General features: G+C 43.0%; 1 protein-coding gene across 3 annotated transcripts in view; it reads left to right on the top strand.

Annotated features, from left to right (window-relative positions):
- RBKS (ribokinase) overlaps positions 1-26,676 on the top strand; it is an 85,734-nt gene that overhangs the window by 17,812 nt on the left and 41,246 nt on the right. For 2 of the 3 annotated variants that reach the window (XM_047746403.1, XM_047746401.1), the window contains exons 3-6: positions 10,253-10,316; positions 11,234-11,296; positions 14,468-14,632; positions 23,125-23,216. In XM_047746403.1, coding sequence (XP_047602359.1) covers positions 10,253-10,316; positions 11,234-11,296; positions 14,468-14,632; positions 23,125-23,216 — 384 coding nt within the window. The remainder of the gene's footprint in view (positions 1-10,252; positions 10,317-11,233; positions 11,297-14,467; positions 14,633-23,124; positions 23,217-26,676) is intronic. The other variant, XM_047746402.1, reaches the window with a different exon arrangement.

Here is a 26,676-nt window from a genome sequence, read left to right as displayed (position 1 = left end):
ACAGCACTCTTCTCTCCACGGGAGTCTTTCAATGATGTACAAACTATACAATTATCATTTCATCTGCTAATCAACTGTAGTTTTATTTCTAATTTATGATTAACCTGATGAAATTCTCATCTAGCTCTTAGGTCAAAAACATCCCACGAAGCACAAGGTTCAAAGTAAGAAACGCGCATCTTCTAAGGTTGACTCTTGATTTTAAATGTCAACTAATCAGCCATTAATTACTGATGACCTAGTGCATGCTAGGAACTGTGGGGCTTGGAGAGGGAGCCGTAGGCCTGACAATCCTATGCTTGATTAGAAATGAAGGGTCTGGGGTCTCATCGGATGGTGCGGACTTAACGGGGCTTGGGAACTGGAAAGAGGAGGATATTTGCCGGCTGGGAAAACATGGACAGAGAATTGGTATTGGAAGCGAAGTACCAAAAATGGCTGCTCTGGGAAGAGAGGAGTTCCCTCGAGCTGGAGCCGTAACAGGAGGGATTAGAGAACCCCTCTTGGAAGCTTCATAAATGCTATTCATGTAGCCATGAAAGTCAAAATTGGATGTCCCCTGGGATCTCATCCAACTCGAAGATTGAGATTGATGTTATTTTGGGTCTGTTGAATTTGAGGCAAAGAGAAACGCAAAATAGAAAATATTTGAGTTGTGAAACTGAACTTGGGAAGTGAATCATGCAACCGTCAGGAGTGGATGTGAGAGGAATAGACAGCAGAGGGCTGTATTTGGGGAAATGGTAGAGTCAGGAGTTTGATAAAGCAGAGGTCCTGTTTGTTTTATTCTGGTCTGCGTATGACAGTTTAGGGTAGCACCTGTACAGCTGCCCCGAGGCAGCCAGCGGCCATTAACGCCCCGCAGTCGGCTTTAGTGTGGGTGTCCGTACAGAGAGGATGAGAAAACTTGGCTTCAGCCAAAACCCACGTGGGGTGACTTTGCTTAGACAACCTGGAATCTTTAGACATAGATTTCTTTAAGCCTAAACAAATTGCATAATATTCTTAGACTTCTTCAAAAGAAAAATATCTTTTTTATAATAGAAGCTATTGTTATCCATCCATCACAATATTTTTCTATGGTGAAGTATATTCTCATTAAGCAAAGTAGCCAACCTGCTGGATAGCAGTTTTTTTTAAGATGACAAATTCCAAGTAGAAACCAAAATCATGAAATTACTCAAGATAAAAATGAACAGACAGAGTAAAAGAAAAACAGGTAGAAAATTTCCTGCGGTTTTCTTGGCCACATTAACTTAATCTACCACCCCCTACAACAAACCAAAATCCAAGCTCAGGGGAAGTAAGACCATTTGATGCCACATGCCAAACAGCTTATATCGTGCTCAAGGGACTTATCTGCCAAGATATAGAGACAAGGACTGTTAAGCAGGAGCTCATCAATGTGCATCAAGGGAAACATGTAATCATGAAACACTTCAAGTCATTAAAGAGTGGTATAGTCAGTACTCACTGGTCCCAAGGCCACAGTCCAAGGAGAATTGGAAGTAATATTTTCAGATCACAAATCCAGGCAGAGATCAAAGAAAATGAAAGTCTTCTTGGCAGGACAAAGAGTCTGTGAGGCTACCTTTCATAGGACTTCACCTGATTTTCTTAAGTGTTTCCTCCTCCATCATTCCATTCAAACTAAATGTTAGTTCTTGATATCTGAAACGGGCTGCTCAGGAGGGCCAGGGTAGAAAAAAAGAGCTCAAGATGCAGTGGCCCAGTCTCAGCCCAAAGACCCTGCTTCTTATGTGGTGGGAAGAAGCCCTGAACAGGCATGGCCCAAAATGACCCAGATCTGAAATGAGCCAACTGGGGAGACCCTCAACCGATTACTGATCTTACTTTCCTCGAACATAACACTCTCTAGGAGCGCCTGGCTGGCTCAGTCGGTAGAGCACGTGACTCTTGATCTTGGGGTAGTGAATTCAAGCCCCACACTAGGCGTAGAGCTTCCTTTAAAAAGGAAAAAAAAAAAAAAAAATCCACCTCTGTAGTACAAGCACCTGTGTGTTTTCCTTGCAGAATGGATAGATACTAGAGTGACGCTGCCCAAAGCCTGATCCTCGGGCCAGACTGCAAACGGTCACTGGTCTGGACAGTACAGGAATTATGAGTAAGCAATTAGCAACAGTTACAGCATTTGACAGAATAATGTTTATAGCTGATGAAAGTAATAGTAATAATAAATTAAGCCTGGTATTTTGTAGGACTCTTCTTTCTGTTTTTATTTCAGTGTTGTTGCATTTTACAGAACTATTAGTCCACAGTAGATTGAAAATGAAAAAAGGAAAAAAAAGAAAAACAGCCTTCACTACAGATGGACTGTATTAGAGGACTCATCATCTTAACCAAAGAAGTTAGATTGTCTGTTAGATTACTGTGGGACCGTCAGCTGCTCGTGCATTAAGATTTAGTTTTCCAAGATCAAAAGTAGTCACCAGCACTTCCCACGTTATATATTAATGAAGTGAAATTTGTCCTTTCCTGAACTTGGCTGAAGGACAACTGGCTAAAACTAATGGCTCTATTGATTGGAATGCCTGGCCATGTGTCTAAATATGGGGTACCCTAGGATCCTAAGCAAATAAACAGTATGGGTCTCATATAGGAAGATTGGAAGAAAATTGGATTACCACCAACCAGCTCTTACATTCTCCCCACCTCCCCTCTTAGAGAAGTGGAACTCATAAATGGGGACTGTGACATTAATTTTGTATGTTAAAGGCCATTATCCCCATTTAGATAGGATTTAAACCACCAGCTAGCTTGAACAACGGGAATTTTTTCTATTCTTCTGTCCTGAATCATAAAGATTAAGTTGCACTCAGCTTGGTTTTAGTGTTAATTTCTGTGCATTCTAACTTTGAGAACTGATAACTGGTAACCTGTTTTATTATAAGTGATAACTTTTTTTAGCAGAAATATTCAACTTCATGTGACCTTGGGTAAGATATCTTAGTCCTCTAGGTTTTATTTACCTCAGCTATATGTCAACAGATGGACCTAGAATTTCTACTATTTTTATACTCTTCAAGGATTCCAAGCAGCCCATTCCGCAACCATTTTTTTTTTTAAGATTTTTTTTTTTTTTTTGGACAGACATTTCACAAGTAGGCAGAGAGGCAGGCAGAGAGAGACAGGAGGAGGAGGCAGGCTCCCTGCTGAGCAGAGAGCCCGATGCGGGACTCGATCCCAGGACCCTGAGATCATGACCTGAGCCGAAGGCAGAGGCTTTAACCACTGAGCCACCCAGGCGCCCCTCCGCAACCATTTTGAAATGTAGACATTCACTATATGGTAGCGCTAACTGCAGTCACCTTCCTCAGCACTAGATCACAGTTCTGGACTGTGGAAGCCACTGACGGGCTCTCCCTCAATGCGGAGAGCCTTCTCTGTGGTAAAAGTGAAGGAAATACCTCAGGACCCTTAGCTGGAGGAAAGGGTCTTACTCCTGACCTGACCTGCTGTTTTCCATGATTCTAACTTACGTCTCTCTATAGCTGCATTAGCCAAGATGGCAGCCACTAGCCATATGTGGCTGGATTTAAATGTAATTAAAATAAAATTTTAAATTGAGTTGTTCTGTCATACTGGCTACATTTCAAGTGCCTGTTTGGGGTAGCACAGAGAGAGAGGGCATTTCGGCATTGCAGAAAGTTCTAGTCAACTGCACGACTCTACAAGCCTCCGGGAAGAGCTGAGCCTGGGGTTGTAGAAGTTGCCTTGGCTTAAGTGCAGGTGGTTGTTCATAACTGCCGATGACCTGGCTTCTTTCACCCGGAACAGGCTTACCCAGGCTGCCTCATTCTGTGTGCTTTTCCCAGAATCCTTCTGCCCAACATATTTCTCTGTTGCTACTGGAAGAGTATAGGAATGCCTTTCAGGGGTCTATTAGGAGCAAAACCTAGTGTAGGATCTTTTGGCAGCCATAGCTAGGACAATCTGAGTGCCTGTAATCATGTCCTTTTAAGAATGATAAGATTGGGGGCACCTGGGATGGCTCAGTGGGTTAAGCCTCTGCCTTTGGCTCAGGTCATGATCTCAGGGTCCTGGGATTGAGTCCCACATCAGGATCTCTGCTCAGCGGGGTGCCTGCTTCCTCCCCCCCCACCCCCGCCTCTCTGCCTACTTGTGATCGCTGTCTCTCTGCCAAATAATTAAAATCTTTTAAAAATGATAAGATGGGGGACACCTGGGTGGCTCAGTTGGTTAAGCAGCTGCCTTCAGCTATGGTCATGATCCCGGTATCCTGGGATCGAGTCCCACATCGGGCTCCTTGCTTGGCAGGGAGCCTGCTTCTCCCTCTGCCTCTGTCTGCCTGTGCTCACTCTCGCTCCTCTCTCTCTGACACATAAATAAATAAAATCTTAAAAAAAAAAATGATAAGATGGGCCAAGAGAAATGAACAGACAGGCAACTAAGATGACCAGATATGTACAGAACACATTTCATGCTCGGGGCTTAAGGAAGAATAATTCAGGCCAAGCTAGAGTCTCCTATAAGGTTTTAGGAAGGCTAGACTTCTAGGATGATTGTTTAGGCAAACAATATAAGGTGGTATGCAATTAAGTATTTAGTGATATCTAGTAGGAATACTTGATAACATCAAGTTAATAGTGCCTTTCCGCTGACCACTCTGTAGAACAGAGAAATCCAATGATTTTTGCCAAATACGAGTGTTAGAAGCCCACAGAGTAAGGGGAGGCAAGCCTGGTGACATGAAAATGAGACCAGAGTCCACAAACACACGCTTAGCCTTGGTGGCTCAGTGGTAGAATTCTCGCCTGCCACAAACACACACTTGGCAATGTTTGTAGCTTTACGATCCCTTGATCCCTGTGTTGGTCCCCATGGGGCCCCTCACCCCAGGCAGACTCTCTCGGCCACACTATGTGTTCCCACTTACTTGACTTCCCAAGGTAACGCCAGGCAGAACCTCTCTCCCTCGTCTCTTTCACACAAAGCTTCACCCACACTCTCCCAGTGTTTATCCTGCAAGCCCGTGGGCCTCAGCTGCAGGCATACATTGTCATCACCGGGGGCGTGGGCCACGGTGCCACCTGCACAGGGGCTGCTTTCATTGATCTTCGGTGTCACCTGGGCACCAGGATGTATGTAAGCTGCTCGGGAGCTCTAACACTCAGCGAAGACTGAGAACTACCAGTTTCCTACCTGCGGGACAGAACTCACCCCAGCCCCACTCTATCTGGCTCAGGTGGAACAGTTTGCCGCCAAAACGTAAAGAATTTTAACTAGCCCGGTAATGGCAGAACTGAAATTCAATTCCAAGTTTCCTGACTCCCAGTCGAATTATTTTGCTTTTATGGCCGAGATACTTACACTTAAAGTTCTCTTATCAATTTGAGAGGCAAATGTGACCGGGAAGACAGAGAAGCCTCCAAAAATACCTAAAGAGGTTCTCCTCTGGAATTACGATGTCAAGTCCTTTTTGTTTCAAGGACCGTTTGAAATCATTCACTGTGATTTTCTTTTTTTTCTTTTTTTTTTTAATTTTAATTCAGTTAGCCAGATCATTAGTTTCAGAGGTAGTATTCAAGAATTCTTGGGGCGCCTGGGTGGCTCAGTGCTTAAGCCTCTGCCTTCGGCTCGGGTCATGATCTCAGGGTCCTGGGATCGAGTCCCACATGGGGCTCTCTGCTCTGCGGGGAGCCTGCTTCCTCCTCTCTCTCTCTCTCTGCCTGCCTCTCTGCCCACTTGTGATCTCTCTCTGTCAAATTAAAAAAAAAAATCTTTAAAAAAAAAAGAATTCTTCACTGTGATTTTCATTCAGTCATTACAGATCATTCCGTTTGTGTCATTCACTGTGATTTTCAAGATACTTTCGCCCAGCTCTCAATGAGGCAATGCGTGACACCTTAGCCTGGGTCCCACCCCTCTGATTTCTGGTTATGAATTTCCAGTTCCTGGGGAAGAGGCTTACATTTGAGGCAGAAGAAGCCAAAGGGGTTTGGAAGGTGTTCGCTCCTCTTGACCTTTTTTAAAGTCAATCCAGCAGAATAAATGATTGTGTAAGAGGTTTGAGGGTGGGGAAGCAGGGAAAAGGGCATTCTTTTAGGATGACGTTGCCCAAAGCATCCGTGCTACTCTGTAATGCAGAAAGAAAAAAGAGGCCTCAGATCTCTGCTGCTTTTTACCCACATTTCGCTATAATAAATAGGTATGACTGAGACACAGACATGCTCACGGTTGGCTGTGTTAGTCTCACGGAAGTAACAGGATACCTGGTTACATTAAACAGCATTAGTTTCACCATCAATGCAGACCTTATGTTTTCATTACAGTAATAGTAATACGGTCTTATTTTTAAAATAATTCAGTGCACCCACATGCTTGCTTCCATGACCAGGTACTCTTCGGTTTGAAAATAGGGAGCAGCAGGAAGAATTGGAAGCACCAGGGAGAACCAGATAGGCAGGAATGTAGTTTATAAGAAAGATTGACTCCGGGGCTCCTGGGTCGCTCAGTGGGTTAGAGCCTCTGCCTTTGGCTGGGGTCATGATCCCAGGGTCCTGGGATCGAGCACCGCATCGGGCTCTCTGCTCAGCAGGGAGCCTGCTTCTCTGCCTACCTCTCTGCCTACTTGTGATCTCTCTCTCTGTCAAATAAATAAATTAAAAGAAAAAAAGAAAGATTACTTTGCCATTATTTTTTAGTTACCAGATTTTTATTTCTGTCAGGGGAATATCCAAGAGGGCGAAGGCAAAGTATGTTTGTTCCAAGTCTCACATAGAGTTAGAACATCAGCCGACAGGTTTGCCAGGAAGTCACTATTGGACTAAAATTGGAACCATCAGTGTGCCCGGGGGGGGTGGGGCACGCAGCCCATCAGAGGACTCCTGGAGGAGGAATAGGACTGCAGCATGGGGCGCCTGGGGGGCCCGGTTGGTTAAGCATCTGACTCTTGATCCCCAGTTCAGGTCTTGACCTCATGGGTCTTGATCTCAGGGTCGTGGTTCAAGCCTCACAAAAAATTAAAAATAAAATACCACTGCAGCAAGCCTGCAAAATGCAGTTACCGTGAGCATGCCGTCCCTTCCTAATTTCGCCTCCGATGGGGGCAATATTCCACTTGGCGGGATAGCTGCCCGGTCTTATTTTCCCTCTGACAGTTTCTGGAGGGCAAAACCGCATGCTTTTTGGTTTTCTCCTCCCTTCCAACCAATCTTCCTAATCCCTGCACTTCCTAATGTTTATATCACCACACATTTATCAAACATGCCTTTGACATTCACCTTAAACAGATTTTTCCCACGGGGGAGTGGGTGGTACTGATTTCTCCTGTATTAAACTGATAGGAAAGGGGGGAGAAGTTTCTTCGCTCTAATCTGTACCAGGCCCCACATGCCTAAGAATGGCCTTCCTTTAATCCCTACAACATTCTCATAACGATGCCTTCCCAACTCTATAGTGTCTTGATTGCCCATGGAAGACAGCTAAATGATGTTTTAAAAAAAGAGAGAGAGAGAGAGAGAGAAAACAATTAGTTTCTGGTATGAATCTTTGACCTAAGAAATGGGATGCTTTGGTTGATGAATGGTCAGCCTTCCATGAAGAAAACCTTTGATAGATGACGCCCTTCAACCAGGGAGCTCTCCCCCATGGCAGTGCTTTCTAGTGGACGCTCTTCATTGTAGAGATAGAAATTGTGCTAATAAGAAATTATTATAGGGGCTCCTGGGAGGCTCAGTGGGTTAAGTCTCTGCCTTCGGCTCAGGTCATGATCTCAGGGTCCTGGGATCAAGCCCCACATCAGGCTCTCTGCTCAGTGGGGAGCCTGCTTCCCTCTCTCTCTCTGCCTGCCTCTCTGCCTACTTGTGATCTCTCTCTGTGTCAAATAAATAAATAAAATATTTTTTTAAAAAAAGAAAGAAATTATTATATATCTTTCCAGATTATTGCCTAATCCGCATTTCTGCCGGGAAAGGAGCACAGGGAAAAATATCCTTTGAGGAAGAAGTTCTTAGAAGTGGCATTTAAATCAGGGGTCAGCATGCTACCACCCATGGGGCAAATCTTGCCTACCATGTATTTTTATAAAGTTTTATTGGTACACAGCCACATCCATTTGTCTACAGATTTTCTTTGGCTGCCTTCACACTACAACAGCAGAGCTGAATCGTTGCAAAAGAGACGATCTGGCCCAAAATGTCTAAACTATTATCTCTCCGGCCCTTTAGAAAAGAAAATTTTCCAACCCCTGATCTAGACAATCCAGGATCTCACCAGGAAGTTTTCTCATCACTCATTGAGGATCTTGACCCAAGTAAACCTGTAGGTTTCTTTCTATTGATATATCCAGAGAGGAGCGATTTTCTGCGGAAAAGCAGAGCACACCGGGAGTGGCTGAGACCCGGACAGATACATCATCCATTCAAGTGCTCACTTGCGGGACAGAGAGATAGTAGTTCAGGAGTGGCAAGCCCAAAGCCAACAGGTGCCAGGCAGGTAACATAAATTACAGGAGGCCAGGTGGGGGCTGTGGTCTGGAGAGCATGCGCTCACCTTTGGGGCAGTTCCAGCTGGGGTGGCCTTGCAGGAATGTGGGCCCAGTGTTACCAGAACCTCAGGATTTTCAGGACCTCCTGGAAATTTGTTTTTGTGAAGTCCACTAATACTTAAATGGTGACAGCTGGTTAAAATTTAAAATAAAATAGGAGGAAAACCAATATAACACTGTACATTAACTACACTAAAATTAAAGTAAAATAAAAATAAAATCGGGCATCCGCACAAAAGCCAGCACATTAATTTCTCATTACCAACATTTAGAAGCAACTCAGGGGGGGCGCCTGGGTGGCTCAGTGGGTTAAAGCCTCTGCCTTCAGCTCGGGTCATGATCCCGGGGTCCTGGGATCGAGCCCTGCGTCGGGCTCTTTGCTCAGCGGGGAGCCTGCTTCCTCCTCTCTCTCTGCCTGCCTCTCTGCCTACTTGTGATCTCTGTCAAATAAATAAATAAAATCTTTAAAAAAAAAAAAAAGAAGAAGCAACTCAGGTGTCCTTCAGTGGGTGAATGGATAAACCACAGTCCACCCCGTACCAAGGAACATTTTTCAGCACTAAAAACAAATGAGTGATTAAGCCGCAAAAAGACATGGAGGAAACTTCGATGTATTTTCTAAGTGAAAGAAGCCAGCCTGGAAGGTTATGTATTGTATGATTCCAATGATATGGCATTCTGGAAAAGACAAAACTATGGAGACAGTAGAAAGACCAGTGGTTGCCGGGGCTTGGACAGAGAGAGGGATGAACAGGCAGAGCACAGAGGGTTTTTGCCACAGGGATCCATTCTGGATAATACTATAATGATGAATAACCGGGGCACCTGGGTGGCTCAGTGGGTAAGCCATTGCCTTCGGCTCAGGTCATGATCCCAGGGTCCTGGGATCAAGCCCCGCATCAGGCTCTCTGCTCAGCAGGGAGCCTGTTTCCCCCCTCTCTCTCTCTCTGCCTGCCTCTCAGCCTACTTAGGATCTCTGTCTGTCAAATAAATAAAGTCTTTAAAAAGATAATACTAATAATGGTGGATAACCTGTCTATACGTGTGTCAAAACACATAGAGTGTACAACACCAGAGTGAACCCTAAGGTAAACTATGGAGTCTGGGTGGCAACAATGTGGCAAACATGGGATTACTGATTGTAACAGATGTGGCACCTTAACCACCTTGCCCATGAATGGAAGAGGAATGGGTGTCCTAGGAGAGAACCGAAGTATCATTACCAGAATGCAGGCAAGGAGGCAAAAGCAACAGACTTCCATGACACCCAGTTACCCAAGTTATCAAGGGCTTTTTCAGTTCCCTCTCTCTACCCCATCCTTTGTCAGATAAGAAGATTCCAAAACACCAGGCAAGTCATTACAAAGATGCTCTCGTTTATAGTGAAGTACAAACAACTGAGATTCTCCATAAATATTGAGGACTGTTGATTGTAGACAGCTCTGTCTTAGTGGGAGTTTCCACACGAACAGATCAAAATGAGAGCAAAGTTCTAGAACTCGTGACAGTCATTAAATGCTTCACGTTTTAGGTAGGATGTAAGTGGAACAATTCTTTGGGCTGAAATCAAGTTTAGCATCTTACATTAAGAAGATTAATTAGCTAATGTTTATAAAGTACTGTGCAGATATGCCCTTTCAAAATGCTAAGTATTCTAAAAGCTACATTGTAGCATTTTACTAAATGTAAAAGATCTAACATTCATCTTTTTTTTTTGTACAGGTTGGCAAAGATTCTTTTGGCAATGATTATATAGAAAACTTAAAACAGAACGATATTTCTACAGGTAAAGTTGCATCTTTTTTAAAGTTACTTTTTATGACTTTCCCCTGGGATCTGGCTACAAGAACAGTTGAATATAGAATAGAATTATTAGATCCTCCTCTGGTGGCCAGAGAATTTTTATGCGCAGACTTGTCTTGTCTTACTTAAATGTCGTTTGGTTAATTCTTTCATGTATATTCCTCCAGATGGGAATAAAATGATAAGAGGTTATAAACCTTCATCTTGTAGAAATGTTTCCAAAAGCAGGTGACAAGAGAAAACAGGTGCTGCGTTCACAAAAGATATTTTAAGAAAAGTCATTGAATGTCACGGCTGGAAATGATCTTTGAAACCACTGAAGCTGATGCCATCATTGCACAAAAGAGAAACTGAAGGCCAGATTGGTTCTCAACGTGTCCAAGAGCACACAGCCAGTTGGAGCCAGAGGCAGGAGTAGAATGCAGGTCTTTGGCTCCATTTCAAGGCTATTTCGCTGCTGCGAAAGGCCGCCTGATCAACATTGCCATTTACACTCCAGACCATGATTCTTGATGAGATGCAAAGTTTATGAAGAAATGCAACTGAGTTCATTGAATAGGTTTGACCTTTAATCTCTCAAGTCTATCATTTCTTTCACTGAAGAAAAGAAATGTGATGGTCTAGAAAAATGCACATGTATCCTCTATGAATAATGTGGATGAATTGGAAGGGGGGTTGTTCGTAATGTAGAGCAAAGGTGCAACTAAGCGTAAAGCCTTCAGTCTTCCTCACTGTATAGGTGATGGGTATAAATTAGCGCTAATTGCTTATTTCTTTTATCATTCCAGATGGTTAAAGGTTAAAAAGTTTTTCCAAAGATGAGTGGTGCATTGAAATCGCTAAAAGAGATTATCCATGCCAGGCTGTGTGTACATGATTGTAATTTCTTTTTTCTTTTAGAATTTGCATATCAGACTCAAGATGCTGCTACAGGAACTGCGTCTATAATTGTCAATAACGAAGGTACGTGTTTCGCATATTGAAGTGTCATTTTGTGAAGCAGTTCGTGTCCAGAACTAGGGCAGGAGCATCGATTTTTCCCGTAATCCTATGGGTCTCTTACCATACCCACCGCCCCAAGGCCTCAAGTGTGGTCCTTCCCATCTAACTATGCATGTTTCCCTTTATGTGTACTTCCCAACTTGATCATTTAAATATAAAATTGGCCATCCAATACATGGAAAGTGTTACAGTTGCCTCCGAATAATATTTATATGGTGAAACGTCCCATTATCCTTCTTGTGAATACAGCATTGGTATGTGTCTCTAAAAGCAGTTAAGTATTCATCTGTCATTTCACTTATACTAGGTAAATAAATGTAAGTAGATAGGTGCACAAGGAAGTTAATGAATCATATTTATAGAATATTTACTGAGCAAATGGCAGCAACTAATTATTCTAAGTTAGCATTAGTATTCAATTTTGTCTGCTCTTTAAACGGCAATCAACCCTCAAAAGTCTATATATACAACTATGTCTGTCTGTCACAGGGCCTTGCGACAGGTAAAACATTCGTCTTGAAAAACAGTAACTTCCCTTTACCCTCCAGTAAACTTTTCATCATTTCTGCCAACTATTTTAAATATTAAAAAAAAATTTTTCTTAAACCTATGTGAAATTCTTTAATTCAGAATTAAGAACCAAGCATTTCATGGGACACTTCAGACAGAACCTGGGGCATCGTGGGCAATCAGCATGCATTTTGTGGAATTATGATTTTTCAGAATATGTCTTTGATTTGTAATATAGTTTCATACAATCGTTTCTCACAGAAGATACAGTATTTTTAGCTCTGCTCTCGCGATCCCAAAGTGGCAATAACAACAATTAAAAAAATGTATTCCACTTAAAGCAGATTAAATTTTTCACTCTAACAATAGACCGTCTGTGTTCATTACTTAAAGCTACATTTTAAGTAATCATTGCCGCCAACAGCAGTTCATTCCCCGTCTTCAACCTTTTTTGTGTTCTAGGGATATCTTTGAGTTCCATTTCATCCTTACCAATGTTGCAAGAAACTACACTTTCCATGCAAAGATGTAGTTTAATGTTGTGTATTGAGTGCCTGTTATGCTAGAACTTGTCTGATTTATTTATCGCATATGGTAATACCCTTGAGACTATAGATTGTCCTAGAAGAGCTAACACAAATCCCCAGAGAGGGGACCATCGGCTCCCTTAAGTGAAGGAATGAGTAGCAAGGTAAAGTAAGGAGTTCAGTTTTGACAAGTTAAATTGGTGGCATGAATGGTCTTGCCATCTGGCCGTGTCTACCGGACAGCTGTCGTCGGTTCAGCCACGCCAGAAACATAGATCCAGGAATCAGCAACACAGAAACACCAGTCGACTCTAGCAGAGAGAATGAGGTCACTGAAGGAGAAAAGGAAGGAGAAGGCTGTCTTTCAGTGTGTGGGTACTTTGAATTTTTCCAGTACCAAGATTGGGTTTATGCTAAACCATCCCCACTTTATTAAGTCCTCCTTGTGGCCAAGAGACACATCTGTGGTAAGATGATAGGCTAGCATGTGTTCTGTGTTCAGAGGTAATTTTAGGACATGTCTATACAAGATCAGCACGAGCAGCCTGGAGCACAAAAAAGAAATGACTGCTACAACTCGTCCCTCTAGATCAGAGCTGTCCAAAAGAAATATCATGCAAGCCACAGACATAATTTGAAATTTTCCATGAGCCGCATTTTAAAAAGTCAAAAGAAATAGGTAAAATTAATCTTAATATCCTCACTTAACCCGATATATCGAAAATATTCTTTCAACATGTAATCAAAATGTTCCTAAAAACGAGTGAGATATTTTGCCTTCCTTATTTTTTTTTTGTACTCAGTTTTTAAAATCTTCTATGAACTGGGATTATACACAACTAATGAATCGTTGAACACCACCTCGAAAACTAATGATGTACTGAATGTTGGCTAACTGAACATTATAAAAAAATTTTTTTTTAAGATTTTATTTATTTATTTGACAGACAGAGATCACAAGTAGGTAGAGAGGCAGGCAGAGAGAGAGAGAGGAAGCAGGCTCCCCGCTGAGCAGACAGTCCAATGTGGGGCTTGATCCCAGGACCTGGGATCATGACCTGAGCCGAAGTCAGAGGCTTTAACCCACTGAGCCACCCAGGCACCCCCACAAAATTTTTTTAATAAAAACAAAATCTGCTATGGATTACAATGGAAGCACATCTCAATTTAGACCAGACACATTGCAAGTGCTCAAGGGCCACATGTGGCTTGAGCTCATGACTCTCAAATGGGACAGCACAGCTCCTGAAAGTTCACCTCACAGATAAAATGTACCCCTACTTCTTCCCCCATTTAGGTGGGACTGTCGAGAGTGGGTCCAAGTAAAGAGTGTTTAAGATTCTTACTTCTGCTTCTGTTTGTTTTTTTTTTAAGATTTTATTTATTTGACAGACAGAGATCACAAGTAGGCAGAGAGGCAGGCAGAGAGAGAAAGGAGGAAGCAGGCTCCCTGCGGAGGAAAGAGCCTGATGCGGGGCTCGATCCCAGGACCCTGGGATCATGACCTGAGCCGAAGGCAGAGGCTTTAACCCACTGAGCCACTCAGGCGCCCCTTCTGCCTCTGTTTGATCTGATGCAGCCTAAATCAAATATCCCTCTCTCGACCTTAGGTGATCTGGCACAATTCCCATCTGTTACATATTACAAAACATGTTTTGATTTTCAGAATATCCTAGGTGCACACGCGAACTGACTGCGTACCACAGAGCCTTGGTTTTCAGTGTTGGGCAAGTTTACTCCTGTTCATACACATCATTATGACATCTGTCATTTCGGATTTGGAATCTTTACCACACGCTTTGTACCCGTCATTTTTAACTGTTGGGTATCACCTTCCAGCTAGTTTTCTTTGTATATAAGAATATTGATAGGGGAATTTTTTTTATTTTACTCAAAATGATGACAATAATATTAATCTTACAGAGCAGGGATCCACAAAGATACAGCGGAAAACTAGAATTTCACCTGAATCACCTAGAAATGTCAAAATTAATACTTATAACACATTTAGTATAATGACCTTGTAAGGGTGATTGTAACATTGCAGAATATCATCGCTTGGTTTTTAATATAAATATGCGGAAATTCTTTATAGGCCAGAACATCATTGTTATAGTGGCTGGAGCCAATTTACTTTTGAATACCGAAGACCTGAAGAAAGCAGCCAGGACCATTAGCAGAGCCAAAGTAATGATCTGCCAGTTAGAAATAACTCCAGAAACGTCTTTGGAAGCCCTGATGATGGCCCACAGCAATGGAGGTGATTTTCCGTATTTGTTATTCTTCCTAGAAAAGTTTTTGTCGCTGTTTTAGGGAAAGGTAGTCTTTCAAGTTAAGCAAAGCAGTCCTTTCCCTGGAGTGACAGATGCTTTCTTCCACCCGTGAGATTCACAGTCTTCTCGTAGTTCTTGATAGTGTTAGAAGGGCTTACAGATAGGGTAAAAAGTAACCTGAGTAGCACTACTGATATCCCATGATATAAATCCTCAATCTAGTTAGAAATAATACAAGTAGCGACTAGAACCTCAGAAGCAGCCCAGGGCCCAACAGCAGAATGGTGGCTTTTCCAAGAAGCAGAGGCAAAGGTGCACGTCATGTATCGTGACCAGACAGGTGGGTGTATTTTGACAAATGTCTCTAGGAATTGAAGCTTAGCTCTTTCTCCATTTTCTAAAACTCCATCTCTGCTCTATAAACCACAAAAGATTATTTATATGTAGTATTTTCTATGTTGTCAGTGGCCTTTAAGCAGAGAGTTGGTTTTGTTTGACCTTCAATTTTGGAAATTTTCAAACATACAAAGGCGGGCAGAATTGCACAGTGAAACCCTTCACCCAGCATCAACAATTAACCAGCACATGGCTAAGGTTGATTCATCTGTCCTCCCACTTACTGCCCCCCTTTCTCCCCCTGCAAATCACAAACTCTTTAAAAAATCCAAATAGTTTCTTTGTGCTTGTTTCTTGCTCACCATTGACTCGTGGGCAAAGCATCTTCTGAGTTAGAATCCCATTTCCGTTCCTTTTTAGCTTTGTGGTCTCTCCAGAATTATCCGACGTTTCTGAGCCTTGTTTGTGAAATGCTTATAGAAGAAATACTCCCCTGCAGAATTGTTCTTCTAAGAAGGAAACAAAATAAAATAAAACATGATGCTGAGCATGACATAATAAAATAAAATCTCAATAAATCCCAAATAGCTTCTCCTTTTCACTTCTCTCTTTAAATTTAAAAATTAGGGTAATATCCAGATCTCAACACCATTTGGTCAAAAAAAAAAAAAAATCAAAATAGAAAGTCGCCACTCTAAAACAATGGCTTCCTTATGATATTGCAACCGTAGTTCTGTGACTTACGAGAACCTCTGACTTTTCCACATGAAACTTTCTCGTCAAGATACAAAACTAAGAGAAGGGAAGAAAAAGAACAGTAAGAGTGTGTGTGTGTGTGTGTGTGTGTTTGTATAAGTCACTACTCCCAAAGTCGACAGCATTCTGCATAGCAATGAAATTAAGTTACTTGAAATGATTTTGTAGAGAATCTTTAAATGTATGGCCAGATTTAACAAATTTTCCTCTTGGCAAAACAACGTGCTGTGGCAAAATTCTCACTGACATTTAATGTATTTTTAATGGACTTGAAGCTGTCAGAAAGAATTCGAAGCCAAAACCCATTTGGTTACATTTTCCCAGGGTGTCACAGAGAGAGCCTAATGCTTCTGGTAAGCGTTGCCTGCACTGCCTTCATGTGAATCAAGCAATGTGGATACAACACGCCACTTCATTCACACTCCTGTCTTGCTTTCTGTAGGTCAAGGCATATTCTCATCCAACTCCATTTCCTACTCTCGCTCGCTTCTCAGAGATCACTGTTGCCTCTGTACTAGTCTAGTTCCTTGTTAGCTACCCAGCCTGTGGAGGAGAGAAAGGTACTGCCACCACGGTTGAGGATCTAACCTGCCACAGGTGACTCTGGAGTTATCCAGAGGGGCAGATGACCTCGGGCTGTCATTTGGGTGGGCAGCTGGAGGACCTGGGGCATCAGGAACTGGCAGAGGTATGGGGCGCCTGGATGGCCCAGGTCTGGATCTCAGGGTCGTGAATTCAAGTCCTGCATTTAAGGGGGGGGCGTGCAGGTAGGGAGGGAACGGGCAGGGGTAGTGATGGTAAGCCAAAGAGCACTAGCCAACTTCACGTTTTTACTAAGAGCCAGCATGTCTGAGTATGAATTCCATGCACTCTCATATGTACTTGACCCTCAGAAAAACCTCATGACAAAGATACGGCAGGCATTATTCTCCCGAACGGAAGGCAGGAAGATAGACTTGGAGAGTAAGTAATTAGCTCAACCAGGGTCAGTGTAGAAACCCAGATTTCAGAGGCCAAGACCCAACTTCTGTGTTCTAGAACGCACTTTAAATAATGTGCCCCATCCCATTGACTCCAAGGAACTGAGCCTTCATGGAGAAAAATAAAATCCACGAACTGTAACCTTGTTCAACATGTGGCCTCAGCTTTGAGTGTTTTCGATACTCTCGAGTGCTTCCTACGATGTGTCCCTTACCCGCTCCCATAAAACACTCGCACGCATGCGCACACACACAAACATACTCTGCTGACTAGAACTCAGCTGGTCCTCCCTTGGTAGTAACCAGCCAGAAGCAGCTTAGATTCTATACCATGAGAGAGAGAGAGAGAGAGAGAGAGAGAGTGTGTGTGTGTGTGTGTGAATTTACTGTGTTTTCATTCTCACGTCAGGAAAGAGTGATACCGTGAAGGGAGCACTGGTTTGAGTGTCATGAAGTTTGGCTTTGAATCCAGAATCCATCCCTTAGTAAATGGGGGACCACACGCAAGTCAGTCAGTTCTGGGCCTCTGTGAAACAGGAGAACGGGTCTGCGAGCTCTTCCAGCTGCTTCCTGTCAGGATGTATGAACGGACTGATCACAGAGCAGAGCCGGCAATGCTGAGAGATGTGTTGGGCATTGCATGGCCTGTCCACTGCCCCGTGAGACTGCCTGTGTGCTAATCAGCAGTATTCCATCTATGAGAAAAGTGGTAAAATCCTCCTCCTCCTCTCCCTCTTCCTCCCACTCCTCCTTCTCCTCCTCCTTTTCCTTCCCCTCCACCACTGTGGGTCTGTTATCATAGCTCCCTTACCTGTCCTTCTTACAAGTAATGAACTCTGAGTTAAACACATTGTATGACTGGATTATATATAGTTGCTAAAATACAGAGGGAAGAGGAACCTCCCCCCACCCCTGCTCCATCTCTGATCATATGGTTTCAGAACACTCTGTTGTCTTCACCTAAAGGAAAGCATTGGTTTTAAACGGACAGCCCCTGCAACACCAGAGATGAACCAGTGGCCCTCGATGGCCCCCTCCTCTCTGGGTCATGATGCTGCGAGGCAGGCCCCCAGCAGGGCTGCTGCTGCAGCTGCTTGTGATGAAATTATGCATGTCGGGTCTGGTCTTTCTATCCATTTCAAAGCAAATGGAACATTACAGGAACAATTATAAATAATTGAGATTGTAAGATCGCCCAGATTAAATTCTGGGTAGGACACAAAATATCTTTTAATGACACTGTAGTCCTTTCCTCTTTGGCAAAACCAAACTTCTTGGCTGGACACCTTGACTTTCACGGTGACATTGTCCAGCACATAGCCCAAGCTTTGAGTGTTTCTGCTGCTCCTCAACTCACAGAAAACAACCCCTTGAGGGAGACTGCCAAGGCGGCATTTTGGTTACCCCAACCTTCCCACAGCTTCTTTACTTAGGGTGACTTTCTTCCTGTTTCTCTGAGCTAGTTATTAAGAGCCTTCTTAACTGACCTGCTCCTGCCCTCCATGGTGACACCATTATGAGCTTCCACCTCATTTTCCTGCCTCGTAACCTGCGCAGCTGCCCTCATAGGCTTCCCCAGATCCTCACTGACAGTGTGCCATTGAGACAACCAGGAGTTTAGTCCATCTGATGTTGTCATGAACAATGATTACGTCAGGTGCCATCCGTCACTCTGCAGCTCCAAGTTACTCCATGGTACAGCTTGTGTCTCTATTTTTAGATGATTCCAGAATGATACCATTTTTCCCACTGTATCTATCACAAATGTGCATTTTTCTTTTTTTTTAATTTTATTTATTTATTTGAGAGAGAGAGAGAGCCAGGGGAGGGTTAGAGGGAGAAAATCCCATGCAGACTGTGCTGAACAAGGAGCCCGTCATGGGGCCTGATCTCATGACTCTGAGATCATGACCTGAGCTGAAATCAAGAGTGGGACACTTAACTGACTAAGCCACCCAGGCACCCCAATCATACTTCCAATGCATTCTTCTTTGATTAGCAACATCTACTCATTCTTCGCATTTTTTTTCACCAGGGTAAAGTGTTTATGCTTATTTATGGTAGCAGGAGCTGAAGAAGAGTCATTTCTTTATGGCATTTTCATTTTCCCTCTAAATTTAGTTACTAGTCATTCTAAGCCTGTTACTGTCCAGCATTGGTCAGAATGCTTTCCTTCAACAAAATTTCAACACGCAAAGATTTGGTTGTTTTTTATACAATGTTTATGGTCAAATTAAATTGTAGGATTTCTCATTCCAGCAACCCTTCTTATTGCTTAAAATTCAGTGTAACTGTTTCTTTAAAATGTGTTTATTTTATTTTATTTTTTTTAAGATTTTATTTATTTATTTGACAGACAGAGATCACAAGTAGGCAGAGAGGCAGGCAGAGAGAGAGAGGGGAGGAAGCAGGCTCCCCACGGAGCAGAGAGCCCGATGCGGGGCTCGATCCCAGGACCCTGGGATCATGACCTGAGCCGAAGGCAGAGGCTTTAACCCACTGAGCCACCCAGGCGCCCCAAAATGTGTGTTGTTTTTTTTTAAGGTTTTATTTATTTATTTGACAGAGCGATCACAAGTAGGCAGAGAGGCAGACAGAGAGGGGGAAGCAGGCTCCCCGCTGAGCAGAGAGCGCGATGCGGGGCTCGATCCCAGGACCCTGAGATCATGACCTGAGCCAAAGGCAGAGGCTTAACCCACTGAGCCACCCAGGTGCCCTAAAATGTGCTTTTATTGAGGAAAATTTCAAATATATATGGACATACAGAGAAGAATATGGTAAGCCCATATATACCATCATCTAGCCTCAACAATTCTCAACATGTGCCCAATCCAGTAGCATTTACACCCTAACACACTATTCCCCACCCCCCCACCACTGCAACCTTGGGTTATATTTGGAAGCACCAGCCAGACATTATATCATGTCATTCACAGTGTGCTTGGGTTTTGATGTAAGATACTGTATGTGTTTTATGAATGCTGTCTTTGCCCGGTGTATACCAGGGAATCTCTGGGCAGACTGATTCCCACCACCCTTTGGAACTAATCCCTTATTAGTTTAGGGAGTAACCTCTCACACTTTTTTCTCTTCTATGCAAGTGTATAAATACAAATACACATATAATTATGCTTTGTTTCATTAGAAAAAAGAGGGGGTCATGCTGTATATTTTATTACAAAACTTCCTTTTTTCACTTACAAATTATAGAAATCTTTCTGTAACAAAACAGAGATCTGCTTCATTCTTTCTAACCACAGCAGATTATTCCATTAGAGGTTTGGTTTGTTTTTTTTTTTTTTTCCTAACCAGTCCTGTCTGTTGGAAGCTTAGGTTTCTTTTTGTTTTTTGGGTTTTTTTCTTAAAAACAGAGCTGAATATCACTGGACCTCATCTTTGCATGCCTGTGTATGTCTGTAGGATAGGTTTGGAAAAGAAATTGCTGGATCAGGGATCTTTTGAGATAAAATGGAACTTTTATAAGAATGGCTCAATGCTGGGGCGCCTGGGTGGCTCAGTCAGTTTAGTGGCTGCCTTTGGCTCAGGTCATGATCCCAGGGTCTTGGAACAAGCTCCATATCCAGCTCTCTGCTCAGCAGGGATCCCCTCCAACCCCGGCTCATGCTCTCTCTCTCGCTCTCTCTCTCTCTCTCTCTCAAATAAATAAATAAAATCTTAAAAAAAAAAAAAAAGAATGGCTTAATGCTGTTTTTCCATACTGGTAGCTTGCTCTACCCTGTGCCCAAATGCCTTTGCATACAGATTTGGAGATCACAATACATGACAGTGCTTTTTCAGTTCACCATTTGAAGAAAATAGGAAGCAGTGTATTTGTCCTGGAACCATAAAAAGTAAATGGGGGTGTTGCGTTACTGGGCATTGAGGGCCTTTATGCAAAATTGACATCTCTAAGACCTTACAGAAGTGGGAACACCCATGAGAGACTGTTGCCAGGCTACGAATTCCAACAGAAGACAAAAGAGATGGGTGGACAGGCGGCGGTGTCGGGCTGTGTGTGAAGGACAATATAATAACAGTAATAATCCCTTACATTTGTACAACACTCTACAGTTTACACGGGGCTTTCATACCCGTTTTCTAATTTAAGCTACGCAGTAACCTGTACAAAAATATGAGCAGCCAAAAATATACCGTAGAATCTCTGTGGGTGGACATTCTGGATTCTAAAATAATGCAAATGTGGGAGTCGGGGGCGCCTGGGTGGCTCAGTGGGTTAAAGCCTCTGCCTTCGGCTCGGGTCATGATCTCGGGGTCCTGGGATCGAGCCCCGCATCGGGCTCTCTGCTCAGTGGGGAGCCTGCTTCCTCCTCTCTCTCTCTCTCTCTGCCTGCCTCTCTGCCTACTTGTGATCTCTCTCTGTCAAATAAATAAATAAAATCTTTAAAATAATGCAAATGTGGGAATCGCGTTAGCCTGTAAACCACTGGACGAGATCCACTGACCAAACCAAAATGTGAAGGCCAAGGAAGGTGTGGAGGGAAACTAGCCTCATCAGGCAGAAGTACTGGGCAGTTTCCATCAGCCGTGCTGATGAGTGTCTCCCCAAGAACGTGGAAGAGGCGGGCACCTGGGTGGCTCAGGGGGTTAAGCCTCTGCCTTCAGCTCAGGTCATAATCTCAGGGTCCTGGGATGGAGTCCCATATCAGGCTCTCTGCTCCGCAGGGAGCCTAATTCCTCCTCTCTCTCTCTCTCTCTCTCTCTCTCTGCTTGCCTCTCTGCCCACTTGTGATCTCTCTGTGTCAAATAAATAAAATCTTAAAAAAAAAAAAAAAGCAAGAATGAGAAAGAACGTGGAAGAGCCACTGGGGGAACTCATCCGTGCACATGTTCCCCAAGAGATTCTGATCACTGGGTTTGAGGTGGAGCCCAAAAGTCATGCACTCTAACAAGCCCCCTTAGTGATGCTGGTGTGCAGCTCAGCTTGGGAGCCACTGTTCTAGAAGGGTCTCTGTGACCTGCAACTGAAAGATTTGACTCTATGGGTCAGTAGTAGGTTGGGGTCACTAAACACCTAAGTCAGTGGACCTGGGTAGAGGAAAAGAAGACCAACCAATCTAGTTGGTTTCCCTGGCGGATTAGCATTTTGACAAAGGGGGAGCTTCCTGTGTGTGGAATCTCTAAAGACTTTCAAAGAAATATGTATTTACAAAATTTCACCCCAAAGCCTGTTTCAAAATATTGTAAATCGGGATGGGGCTTGTGCGCCATGAAGAGAGTCCTGGCCTAGAGAGATCAGTCTATCGAACACTGGGCTTAAAGCTGGAGGACCCCAGATGGGGGCCCAGCTTAACCATGTCCCAGCATATGACCTTAGACCTCATCTCTCTGAAACTCACTTTTCTCCTCTGAAAAATGTAAAAGTTCTTCTGACACTGTAATGCTGTGACATTCTCATTTTCCCTGTGTCTGCTATCCCCATCCATCTCCTTCTCTTGTAGGCTCCTAGTATGAGCTAGCTCTCAGCTTTGGATTGAATTTCTGCTCCTTTCTTGGGCTTTCCTTTATACTCCCAGATTGCCAAGAACATAAGCTTCTGTGAAAAGTGTATGTTCAGAGCACCTGGCTGGTTCAGTTGGTGGACCATGCAACTCCTGATCTCAGGATTGTGGGTTTGGGTCACACCTTCGGTGTAGAGATGACTTAAAAATAAAATCTTTTTTAAAAAGTCTATGTTTGCATGAGTAATCGTGATATATTTGGAAGTCATGCATAGGTGTTCAAAACCTACATATGTACATGAACTTCCTATGTCCTGTTCTTACCAAGAAATTTTTTACTTCTTCATTATTTCTTTCCTAACATCGCTCTTTTTCTTTCCTGGAAAATGGATATATGAACAAAAACATTCACACCAGCCTGAATGTTCACATTCATACATGTCCTTTCACCCCACAGCATTTAAAATTTTCTTTAATGTTGTTGCCCTTTGCCATAACTTTGTGATCACCTTGCTTGTAATGCTGTCACTTGCCCTTGAAGTTGAAATATTGTAAAGTGAAAAATGGAGGAAATACAAAAAAGAAGGGGTTGGTACTAGGTCGCCGTGGAAATTGAGATTCCAGACTTTTCTAAGTTGATTGTTCATCTAATGGGGAAAATGGCTGCACAGGGGATTTCCCTTACTGACTGTAAGTGCACCATGTTAAAAATGATGACCACTGGGGTGCCTGGGTGGCTCAGTGGGTTAAAGCCTCTGCCTTCGGCTCAGGTCATGATCCCAGGGTCCTGGGATTGAGCCCCGCGTCAGGCTTTCTGCTCGGCAGGGAGACTGCTTCCTCCTCTCTCTCTGCCTGCCTCTCTGCCTATTTGTGATCTCTGTCAAATGAATAAATAAAATCTTTTTTAAAAAATGATGACCACTGACCCCCCTTTCTGTTCCTCTACAGTGAAAACATTGTTCAACCCAGCTCCGGCGGTTGCTGACCTGGACCCTCGCTTCTACACCCTCTCAGATGTGTTCTGCTGCAACGAAACTGAGGTAAGGACGGAACGTTTTGCTCAGTCCATGAGAAGCCAAGGGCTTTCATGCAAATGGATAAAGCAAAGAGGCAAGGCTAACCACGTCAGTTTGATCACATGTAAATTCTTGGACCCAGTGAAAACAATTTTCACTACCTAGGATGTGGAAAAAGGAAATTAATGACTCCGAGGGGGAAAACAAAAAGTATATCTGAGTCATCTCCATAATCTGTTACTTATTAAAAACCTCAGCTAATTCTAGTCCCCTCCCTGCCTTCACGCTGTTGGTGGTTTGTTTTCTTCTTTAATTCTGTATTCTATGGATTGATTAGCAGTAGAGTTGCTAGATTTAGCAAATAAAAACACAGGTGCCCAGTTCAATGTGAATTTCAGATATACAACAAATAATATATTAAATGTACTTCTAGTATGAAAGGACTTGTTATTTATCTGAAATTCAAATTCAGTGGGTCCAACAACCCTAAGTAATATACAACCCCTGGAGCATTTGCTGCCTTCTCCTGTGAAGACCCAGTGGCCACGGGATGGACAGACAAAGTTGCTCCACTGATGCCACAGGAAGGACCTCGGGGGCCCCTCTGTTAGGAGAAGGCCCTCTCCGTCATAATGGACACAGGTCATAATGGACAGAGCCGCATAAGATATCTGCCAACACATTCAGACTATGCCATTTATTCTGGAGCATTTTAGGAAGAAAATTTCAGTATCTCTCCCTTCCTTGGACAGACAGTTTTAGACCAGAGCTCACTTTCAACACTGGGAGGCAGGACATACGATACAATGCAACATGCAGAGAGTGAGAGTTAGTAGTGAAAGAATGATAATAGTAATTGTCATGTGGTTCAGAGGCTGAATGGATGTTTCCAGGATTTCCTGACCTGCCCTTTTGCTAATTGTATCTCTTAGGACATGAAGTAAACAAAAAAGAAGACTACCACAAGGAAACTAAGTTTAACAAATCACAATAGGTTATGCAATATTTTGGAGCAACCATCATGGCCAGGCCTTGTGCTAGGAGAAAGGGATTGTGGGAAATAGTTACCATTTCCCAGTAAGAAGTTCAACTACCCTCCATTGCCAACTGGCTTGGATTTGTCTGCTACATATTTGCAGAGCCTATATTTATTCTTCAAACACTCATCACTGTTCCAATTATTTATTACTTTGAAGTCACACAATATCCCTTTTGGTCCATTCTATTGATTGAGGGAGGAAAGTCTGCCCTCACGCCCCACCTCTCCATAGAAGATTGTCCTTGTCACGGTGTGAAAAGAGCATATATGATGTGATATGTATCGATAGAGTTATCTTTGGAAATTACCATCTGTTATATTGTACTTGCATATAGTTGGCATCTAGTAAATGCTTTTTCAGTGAGTGAACAAATGAACAAACTTTGGTCTTCAAGAAAATTGATCTCAAACACTCAATGGAAAAAAGAAAAACTTTAAAAGCTTAATGCTCTTATGGATGACTTCTAATCATGATAATAACATAAATTCATACTTTAAGTTACTCCATCTGGGGACATCCGGGTGGCTGACTTGGTTAGGCATCTGATGCTTGATTTTGGCTCAGGTCATGTCAGGGTCCTGAGATCGAGCCCAGCATCGGGCTCTGTGCTAGGCATGGAGCCTGCTTAAGATTCTCTCTCCCTCTCCCTTTCCCCATCCCACTGTTCTCTTTCTCAAAAAAAAAAAAAAAAAAAAAAAAAAGAAAGAAAGAAAGAAAGAAAAGAATGAAAAAAGAAAGAAAAAACTCTACTCCACACATGAACTGTTAACATATAAATATACAAGAGACAATGAAAAGATACAAGCTCAGAACCTGGATAACTCCACAGATCAGAAAGGGAAGAGAATCCTAGAGTGTTCAGCCCTGAGTGTGCTAGAAGTAGGTGTAGGTGGTAAGGACCTCCAGTGGGTCATGGGCACGAAAAATGTGCCCCAATGGGAGACTGGAGCAGTGCCCCCTGCTGGGACCCGAGATGCTAGATCCCGGCTAAAGTAGAGGAATCTGCTAGGCCTGCTACTTGGCACTACAGCATTGTGCAAAGCTACCAAGCTGAAGGGACAGGAGGACAGAGGTACTGCCTGTGATCAGAAAGAAATTAAGCCAACTGCTAACTTGGTAACCGGGAATGTGACCAGATTTGCAACATCACCGAGAACAGCAGAACAAGAACTCCATATTGCCAACATAACACCTACCTGGCTCTGGTTTAGAGACCCTTGAGGGGCTGGTGGATGCAATTGTGAGCCCACTGTAAAGGCAGGGATAAGCCTAGTGGGAGCTGAAGTATGGGATTCCCCAACCCACAGACAGCAACATGAGCCTGCATATGAAGAAACACAATGCTCAAGAGTTATCCAACAATTCAAATACTGAAACAATGCCCAAAAAAGACTTTAAATACGACTGAGATTCTCATTCATTAAAAAAGGAGAAAGTTAAGTGTGAAAGAGACACAGGATCGAAGCAACGATATGTGAATCTGAAAAGCAGTTAGATATCTTGAAAATGAAAAAAACACCTTTGAAATTTTTCTATAAAACACTCATGAGGAAGATAAACATTAGACCGGAAGGAAGAATTGGTGAAATGAAAGAGAATTCATCAGTTCACAAACAAGGGAAAAACTCAATTCACCAAGAAAGTATCACAGAAAGAATTTTTTTTAAATAATAAGGAGGAATTTGGAGAAATGAAATATTGCCAGAGCAGCTCTAACATATACCTAATTGGAGTGAAAGAAGAAGAGAAAGGAGGGAACTGGAGAGAAGCGATATTAGAGGAAATACTGCAAGGTGTTGTCTGGAGCTGAAGAAGGGCATGAGTCATCAGATGAAAAGTGTATTAAAAGTAACATGTGGGATGCCTGGGTGGCTCAGTCAGTTGGGCGCCCGACTCTTGATTTGGGCTCAGGTCATGATCTCAGGATTGTGGGATCGAGCCCCATGTCAGGCTCCACACTCAGCACAGAATCTGCTTGTCCTTCTCCCTCTGCTCCTCCCCCTGCTTATGCTCTCTCTCACTCCCTCTCGCTCTCCCTCTCTCTCTCAAATAAATAAATAAATAAATAAATAAAATCTTAAAAAAAAATCACCTGAGATAAATGGATATAACTCTATAGTAACATACATTTTAATGGAACTGCATAAAATGAAACAAAGACAAAAATATTGGGGCCCCTGGGTGGGTCAGTTGTGAAATGGCTGCCTTCGGCTCAGGTCATGATCCCGGGGTTCTGGGATCGAGCCCCGAGTCAGGCTCCTTGTTCACCAGGAGGCCTGCTTCTCCCTCTCCCACTCCCCCTGCTTGTGTTCCCTCTCTTGCTGTGTCTCTCTTTGTGTCAAATAAATAAATAAAAAAAATTTTTTTAAAGGGACAAAAATATTTTTAAATGGCCAGAGGGAAAAAAAGACAGATTACATATAAGTACTAAGACTATCCAATAC

The sequence above is a fragment of the Lutra lutra genome, chromosome 9, assembly GCF_902655055.1.
Source record: "Lutra lutra chromosome 9, mLutLut1.2, whole genome shotgun sequence".
In the NCBI taxonomy this organism is placed as follows: domain Eukaryota; kingdom Metazoa; phylum Chordata; class Mammalia; order Carnivora; family Mustelidae; genus Lutra; species Lutra lutra.
Note: the sequence above shows the minus strand (reverse complement) of the source record. Positions and strands in the feature narration are given on the sequence as shown.